Source organism: Ceratosolen solmsi, unplaced genomic scaffold (assembly GCF_000503995.2).
Source record: "Ceratosolen solmsi marchali unplaced genomic scaffold, CerSol_1.0 scaffold11, whole genome shotgun sequence".
NCBI classification, from domain to species: Eukaryota; Metazoa; Arthropoda; class Insecta; order Hymenoptera; family Agaonidae; genus Ceratosolen; species Ceratosolen solmsi.
The window spans coordinates 5,399,920-5,409,045 of record NW_011948416.1 but is presented as its reverse complement, the minus strand read 5'-3'; the positions used below and the strand labels follow the sequence as shown (position 1 = coordinate 5,409,045).

At 39.3% G+C, this 9,126-nt stretch overlaps 1 protein-coding gene across 1 annotated transcript; it reads right to left on the bottom strand.

The window, feature by feature from the left end:
• Positions 1–1,480: 1,480 nt before the first annotated feature.
• On the bottom strand, positions 1,481–7,864 carry LOC105359465 (putative vacuolar protein sorting-associated protein 13C). The gene is made up of 4 exons (XM_011496079.1): positions 7,513–7,864; positions 2,029–2,230; positions 1,849–1,952; positions 1,481–1,723 (listed from the first exon to the last, which is right to left on the bottom strand). Exons 1-4 carry the CDS (start codon positions 7,798–7,800, stop codon positions 1,535–1,537), a joined length of 783 nt encoding a protein of 260 aa, XP_011494381.1. The 5' UTR covers positions 7,801–7,864; the 3' UTR covers positions 1,481–1,534.
• Between the last annotated feature and the right edge of the window lie 1,262 nt (positions 7,865–9,126).

Here is a 9,126-nt window from a genome sequence, read left to right as displayed (position 1 = left end):
AATCAAAAAAAAAAAAAAAACACAGACACACACACACACAAAAAACACAAAACAAAACAAAAAATAGCCAAGAATTTAGAAGTAAATGAGAATGTTTAATTATTTCAAGTCTGACCTAGTTTATTATTTTGGAATTGGAAACTGAATGAAAATTAAAGGCGAAGTAGAAAAATGATAATTAAAGGAAAAAATATTTATCGTCCAGCTAGTAAGTTAGGAATTTAAGGACGAATATTTACGTTAAATATAAATTGAACGAAAGTAGTTGAAATTTACATTTCTAATTTATGTGCATGTTTAAAGGATATATATATATATATATATATATATATATTTTTTTATTATTATTTTTTTATTTTATTAAAATTACACGTTTACGTGGTATCTCTATCGAATGAAATATGCACAGACACAGGTAAACGATAATTGAAATTAGACAGGTTCGCTGCGTACTTTGAAGCTTGAAGCGCAATATTTAAAAAGCTTGATGGATGATATTGAGTAAAAAAAAATACACATTTATTTATTTTTTATTTTTTTAAATCTTTGATATTCGTTCTTTTTTCTTTTCCGATTTTTCATTCTTAAAGATATGTCGAAGATAAAGTTATGCCAATACGTAATGACGAATGAAAATGAAAACGACGGTTTTACCCGTTGAACCACCACCGCGTATACAAATATGAAATAACTGATTAATATTGTCCCGATATACTTTACAATTGTTTACAATAATCATTTAATGGAAAATTGCAAATGAAAGGGACTTAATTATTAAACGATTAAATTTTTTTTACTCGGTTGAAATTCTGTCGTGTATGCATTTACGAGTGCAAAAGCTCTCGGTCGAGCACCCAAAGTGCTTTTTCATGATTGTATTTATTATACTGGAGAGTTACAACGGGGGTGGCGGGTAAAATAGCACTTTATTGATTTGCAATAAGTTTGCAATTACATCTTTGGCTACAATGATTTATTATGATCATCCATTACAATTTACTTACAGCTTACGATAGGTCGATGCGGACATTTCAAATATTATAACAAAAGGTTATTCTATTGCTTTCACGCAATAAAGCTGCTATTAACAAAAGTACTCTATGCATTAATATTATGCATAGAGCTTGATTCGTATAATCGATCGAATTTATTCAAAATTACTTACAACTAAGCAGAATTTTGTTTTTACAAACAAAATTAAACATTCGTGGCGAATTTTGCTTAAAGGTGAAGGAGTTCGATAAGATTATAAAAATTACTTTAACTCTCGGGACTTGTCAATCTTGTTCAAACCTTACGGTTTCTCCATATTAACAGTGTAAAAGAGAGAGAGAGAGAGAGAGAGAGAGAGAGAGAGATAGATAGATAGATAGATAGATAGATAGATAGATAGATAGATAGATAGATAGATAGATAGAGAGAGAGAGAGAGAGAGAGAGAGAGAGAGAGAGAGAGATAAATCGCTTAGTTATTAGCTCGCGATAAAAAAAAAAAATGGTGAAATGGAGTTCCCAAGAAGTCAAAGTCAGTTAAATCACGAGAGTCGAATCGTTAGAAACTGGACGGTCTTCATGCCCCAGGCGGTCCTCGGTCCCGATTGTGGCCTTCCGATCTTCTTGATGCCCAGCCACCATCCGGGATCCGCGTACTTATGCGAGCGGAAGGCGTCGTATTCGCCGATGCTCCATTGCTCCCACTCGGTGTTATCCTTCGACGCCTTCGCCTGGAAACAAGCGACACTCTGGGTTATCCCCTTCTTCCATAGGTACGCGCGAGCCCCCGCCCCTCAAGACCAAAATTCAGATTACCCGACTGATGATAACAAGGCTAATCGATAAACGTACATACCTCTCCGTACAAGTGTCCCGTGCTATTAAAGGCCAAGTAGAGTCCAGTTTCAACGCTCCGCAAGCGGATTATTCTATGAGTTAGCGGGCATACGGCAAGGCGCACTGAAACATTCCCAATTACACGCGAAAATTTTGAATTAAGCGAAACAAGGATTCACCCTCAAGTCGAGCCCCTTACCGTTCTCGTTGTCGATCGTCGTCCTCTCGGACGGCTGGAGCCCCTTGACGCGTCCCGATCTCGTTATCCCGACGAAGTAGCCCGTCCGGCAAAACAGCCTGACTTCGATGCTTTGATCGAGGGCCTCGGCTAGGGGGTAACGCGACAGCCACAGCTGGCACGGCTGGTGGTCACCGTCCACTTGGTCGGATACCGTACGTTGCTCCCTGAAAACACGGATGAAAGATCGAAATGACGTGGCGGTGCTGAACTTTGGCTATAATGATTCCAAGGGGGCGCCGGAGAAGGAGGAGACGCGGAGGCGTTTGGCTTTTAGAATTATCAAGCAAGATTACGTGTAAGATACGTAAAACTCGTTGTCATTAATTGTCATTAACTGGTTGTGTAAAGCTGATGGGGAAAGGTTATCGAGACGTACTTTTGGGCACGTCAAAGCTGCGTTTCAACACGTGCGTCGGAGGGGGGGGGGGGGGGGGTAGAGGCAGAAAATAAGAGGGATACGACGATGGAGGCACGTGGATGCTATGCTATGCTTTTTTTTATGTATATATACTAAACTTAGAAATTACGTTAGATCGCGTTGGAGTACCTCGCGCCTCGACATTTTATATCTACATTACGCGTTTGCGCTATAAATTGAGGCTGGAATTGCAAGTAGTCCGAGGACTGAGTAGCTGGTAATAAGTTTTCATAGAGCAATGTTTATCCTTTATTATTTTGAGATGCATTATTATGCTTCGCGTTTTGACAATATTACCGTAGATGTGGCAAAATTGCAATCGGCCATGAGAAAAGAATTTAAGGTACGAAATGTTAATTGAGAAACGCTTAACCCCTCGGATGTATTGACGATTCGTCCAATTTCGCTTTAAAACTAAAAATCAGTTGGTTATGTCTATAAATGGATAATGGAGATTGTGGGATTTCGATAGAGTGGACAGAAAGTTTAAGAATATTTATACTCGGGGTACGTTAGATGTTTCGAACGCTCTCTTTGCGCGCGTAAAACTTATTGCACGACCGTTACGTAAGCAATTATTGTGGCCTAATAATTTGATAAGATCGAGTCACCATCATTGATTATTCGAGATTGTTGGATTATTTATCGGTATATCGTTTAAGTCCAAGAAGACTTGACGTAGACGAGTGAGTAATGAGAATGGCCAACGAGGTACAAACGTCATCGATGATTTAATTCACAGAAGATAAAGGAAGAGAAGAAAATATTAACCGAGTCTCTGGGATTATTAATTGTAATTATTCGGTGAGCTTGGAAAAAGATTTCTTTAGCTATTCAATGGAATAGCGTTGATAGTTTTGACCAGTGCCTCGTTAACCGAAGCTAAAATTGTTAATTCGTGTCATTTAACAATAACAGGCACACGCTCGTTTATCACATTCTGTATCTCTGTTTTGCCTATTATCTCTCTCTCTCTCTCTCTCTCTCTCTCGCTTGTTTCTTCTGTAAGAATAGCAAATAGAATTGTCGCAACGAATTTAGCAACGATATTGTGAGAAACGGGCGATTTTTGTTACTAAATCGATTCGAATCGAAACGACATTTTCGCCACAATCAATTATTTCCAACGAATTTTCCTTACTTCCACTATCGAGACTTTCGTAAATTCCCTTTAAAGTCCAATTACTTTGTAATCGTTGCTTGTTTAAAATAGAAACGACACCGACATAGCTCATCTATCTTCCTAACTTGTCATTTGCCTTTAGCTTTACACGCCTTCTTCTTGCTTATATTATTTTTACATCCTCGTAACATTACGTAATGGAACGTACGCGAACGGCTAACTACTCTCTATACGACAATTATTAAACTTTATTTTAATCTCCTCTCAGCGTTACTTTATACGCCCTTCCCAAAAGCTTACATAGTGTTGTACTAAAGTCTCCTGTTGCGTCATTTTTATGGAAAATTTCCATTAGGCCTATTTAATCCGATGTCAATTGCCACTCTGGCTACTTTGTTTATTGAATTTATTATAAATATCAACGAACAAATAAGCAATTATACATTTATATATACGAATTATGCTCGTAACGATGACCTATTGCAATATAAAATATCTTTAACTTTACCGTGGTGGCTTAAGACATTATACAAGCAAATGGAATATGTATGTATGTATTCATAGTCTTAATATGCGCAGTAAATACGAAAAAAGAAAGAAAAAACATACGTTCCAAAAGTTTGAGCAATAATTCCCAGAGAAATTTGATCATTGTTGACGATATTTTTTACACAATTTATTAGCACTGTTTGTGGACACGACATGTGACGCAATGTATATTAAATACTCGGCAGAGAATCACTGTGCACTTGTGCATTAAAACGTACTATTATGGATACGTAAATGTATTATTACTCTGGGTAATTACATATTTATTTGTTTTTTTTTTTTTCGATCGCTTGGTTCGTAAACGTTTCAACGTGCGAGTTAGCTTGCTCTAACGAAGGCAAGAGAGGAAAAAGAATTTTCTGCACGTAGCCAGAGAATAATGATGGAAAGAAGACTTGGTTTTAACGAAGTACAATTTTACTCTATTAATTCGAATTAATTAGTTGGGGAAAGAAAAAAAAAAAAAAAAAAAAAAAAAAAAAAAAAAAGATTAATTCGTACCATTACTTGGGCCCATTGCATGACTCATAAAAAATTTTTTTTTTTTTTGTACCTTTATATTTTTATATCATTGATTCTTATCGAGACGAATTATTTAAGTCAATTAAATTATTTATTGCCCAAAATGCAAATATCTATTAATTTATCCTCTTACTTATCATCTTACATTGGAATTATACGTTGCTTTTACGTTTTATTTTTCACATATATCAACGACATAGAGAATGTTTGCTTCTTTTTTTTTTTTTTTTTTTTTTTTTTTTTTTTTTTTTTTGTTTGCTTTCTTTTTTTAGAAAATTTCTTCTCGAAAGTATAAACAGCGGTAAAATTGTAAATACCTTAATTCACAAGACTAAGATATTTATACTTTTTATCTTACCCGATTGATTGTCGTATCGAATGATTTTTAGTCAATTCTTCCAAAATAAAAAAAAAAATCGTTCAAAATCAAGTGTCGATAGTTTATTTTTTTTTTTCGAATGCTCATACGCAATCGTAGCCATTGATTTTTCAAAAATCTACGATCGCCGAAAAGTGTCCTAATTTTTTCTTCGTAAATCGATGCACAAAGTAACTTTTAAACTTTGCGATCAGTCGACCCACAAAATTGCAATATTATCCCATAAAAATTTCAAACTTTTCTCTACTCGTCATTCGCTCATTCGTCACGCACTCGTCCAAATTGTTCGTCAACCGACCCTCGGTTTTTATCACCACTCTCCCCGTCACTCTCTCTCTCTCTCTCTCTCTCTCTCTCTCTCTCTCTCTCTCTCGCTCTCCCCGTCACTCTCCCTCTCCCTCTACCCCTCCCTCTCCCTCTACCCCTCCCACAGGCACGTGATTACGAGAAATACGCGCGGAGTTTATGTCAATCGGAAAATTATCGCTGCCTCAGGGCCGACTCGTATCGTGTCGCTCGCGCTCTCCTCCCCGACTTCAGTCGTCAGGCCCTTTGTGCCCTCCGTGCACAGACCCTCGACGTTCCCGCTCAAGGGAATTAACCGGGATAGATGGCCGGAGTACGCGCGCGGACGTCAGCGCTTTTTTTGTTATTGTTTGCTGATAAATCGGTTACTCCAGTGTCCGATTAAGTGTCGAAGGCTACTCACGAGAGTCCTCGATCCCATCGATATCAGCGACGCTTTATTGCTCTCGACTCCTCGACTCTTCCGTTTCTTTCCCGCCCGATGACCTCACATTATTCCTTAGATTCCTGCCCGCGTTAGATCGCTGCTAGTCGCGTTAGGCGATCGAGTTTACGCTCGACAGCTAAATAATAAGCGTCATATTCCCGTGCATCGGCTTTATGCTCTCAGCAATAATCTTAGCAATCTTATCTAACATATTAACGCGGTTATGCGTACGCGTGTCCAAATACATTGGAGTTATATTTTATTTTCATCCTTGATGTCAATTATTATGACGTATGATCGGTATATAATTGTCGGGTGTTTTATGAAAATTTAATGGACGCGAGGATGTGCGTTATAAATTCGGCTTACCAAGTCCGTCGATGTTTATATTAAGAATTAAAATACTTGCGTAATTGCTGCGACATCGATCATCCCATCTTCCTTTAAAAGATAAATAAAATTTTTAAGCAACAAGCTGTATGGCGTTCGGGTGTAATAATACCATCGGGTGTAATTCCTATTAAATGTAACGGTAATATCCAGTCCCCTGAAATAGCGCAAAAATCAGCAGGGTGAGTATAATGGAAATTTAATGGCGAGGATGATCGGTTAAAGCCAAGGATGAGGAAAAGTGACGTTTAATAACGTATTGTTATACAATTATAAGCTCGATTATCCTGAGATAAATAAGCAGCAGCCATTAACGGCGATGCGATACTATTTAAATACTATGCCGATGCACAGGTATAGATAGGTAGGTATGAGCCTACACTATTTATTACATTACATCCTCTCGGTGGTAGATATTTTTTCCTTTCACACGAATATCGTCAAGATTTTATGACAATAATAATAGATAGGACTCGGATATTTTTATCTCCATTATTATTTCATGTATTATGTGAGTGGGGCTAGTTATTGTAGTAACGAACGAGCGAGGCGCTCCGGCGTTATTTTAGACGCAAGGTAAACGCATCGCCAATTCCTCCACGATATTAGCATGTCCGAGATAATTCATGATAATACAAGAAAATTCACAAATTAGCCAATGAAAAAAGCTGGGCGAGCCAATGGGCGGAGAGTTAATTAGGTTACCCGAATCGGTCGACGATCACTGAGTTGTCTGGGTATTTGCTCCTGCTGTCGCAGCCGCTGCCGCTACTGTTGCTGCTGCTGATGTTGTTGTTGTTGTTGTTGGCGTTGGCGTTGTTGTTGTTGTTGTTGGCGTTGGCGTTGTTGTTGTTGTTGTTGGCGTTGGCGTTGTTGTTGTTGTTGTTGGCGTTGGCGTTGTTGTTGTTGTTGTTGGCGTTGGCGTTGTTGTTGTTGTTGTTGGCGTTGGCGTTGTTGTTGTTGTTGTTGGCGTTGGCGTTGTTGTTGTTGTTGTTGGCGTTGGCGTTGTTGTTGTTGTTGTTGGCGTTGGCGTTGTTGTTGTTGTTGTTGGCGTTGGCGTTGTTGTTGTTGTTGTTGGCGTTGGCGTTGTTGTTGTTGTTGTTGGCGTTGGCGTTGTTGTTGTTGTTGTTGGCGTTGGCGTTGTTGTTGTTGTTGTTGGCGTTGGCGTTGTTGTTGTTGTTGTTGGCGTTGGCGTTGTTGTTGTTGTTGTTGGCGTTGGCGTTGTTGTTGTTGTTGTTGGCGTTGGCGTTGTTGTTGTTGTTGTTGGCGTTGGCGTTGTTGTTGTTGTTGTTGGCGTTGGCGTTGTTGTTGTTGTTGTTGGCGTTGGCGTTGTTGTTGTTGTTGTTGGCGTTGGCGTTGGCGTTGGCGTTGTTGGCGTTGGCGTTGGCGTTGGCGTTGTTGGCGTTGTTGGCGTTGTTGGCGTTGTTGGCGTTGATGCTGGCGTTATTATTGTTACTGTAGTTGACGTTGTCGTCGGCGCCGGGGCCAACGCAACCGGATCGCTCGAGGACGACGTCCGAGTCGTAGCTGTCGTCGCTGCCGCTATCGTCGATGTCGCTGGACTCTTCGTCGCAGTTGGGCGGCTCCAGGTTCTCGTGTATCCACCTCAGGCTCATGGTCGCGTATGCGACTGAACGCGAGCCGCCTCACCTCCAGTCGCCGCTACTACGAAATTCAGAGATGGACGGATGGATCACGTGGCGGCGGTGACGGCGGTGGCCGGCGATTCCTGGAAGCCAAGCGCACCCAGTCACTGCCGCGTTATTAAAGCAGTTGGTGGACATATCGTATTTTCATGGTCGGTGGGAATGAGTTATCGATCTGGGTGGGAGAAATGGCGGGAGAGCTTTCACATCTCGTGGAAATTAGCGAGCCTTATGCTTCGCGTGCGCTCAATAAACTAGTTTTCCTTATCGTTGCAAATTATCTTTCGACTTTATAAATATTTATTTTCACATTGTTTTGCTTCTCGATCATTTCTTTTCTCCTACTTTTCTCCTACTTTTCTCCACTTTTCTTTTTCCTTCTATGTATTTCGACAGTGAATATCGGCGGTGGGCTCGAAAAAGCCAATGCTTAACTCTGTCCTTGCTTCGATAAAATTTTATTTATTCTTGCAACACGTACGTACTAACCAATTCAAATGAAAATTAATACATTCGTAATGTTGGTGCATTAATTGATGACTTTCGTTGTATAAAAGAAGAAGAAGAAGAAGAAGAAGAAGAAGAAGAAGAAGAAGAAGAAGAAGAAACACGAGTTCGTAAATAGAACATAAAGTATGTGCTTTGGAATCAAGATAACTCAATAAAATACCAAGACAAGAAGGAAGCTATTTCCTACTTTTTTCAATCTTTTTTTCTCTCTTCTTTCTAGACAAAAATAGTATAAAGTAACAGTATAGACGAGAATGAAGAGAGAGAGAGAGAGAGAGAGAGAGAGAGAGAGAGAGAGAGAGCTTATGTTTATTATAACATTTAAACGTAATGCTACTTGTTTCGTAAGAAACTTCAGGTTTCTTTTATCCTATAGGGCCCACATTAGGTACACTATCCATAATTTGTATTATTAAATTTTTTATTTTATTATCGCACAATAGGAAAATGGATAAAGATTTTATAAAATTTTAAGGAAATTCTCTAGCATTGCCTAGCATTTACCCTCTCACATACCTTGGATACTAAAATAAAATTTTCCTATTATAATCCCAATGCCGACAATTCCAACAAACTCACGCTCCAAAATAAGAATACATCCCCTCGTGGTTTCACCCTTCGCGTCTCAAGATGCGAGTTCGTCAACCTCGCCTAATCACCTATTCACCGGACCGATTATCAAGCAGAATAGCGAGAGAGCCTTTTTAATGTGTACGTGGGCGTGTGTAGGAGAGAACGAGAGCGAAAGTGAGATCGAGAGCGCGACGGGGCCTACGGAGTCGTGAA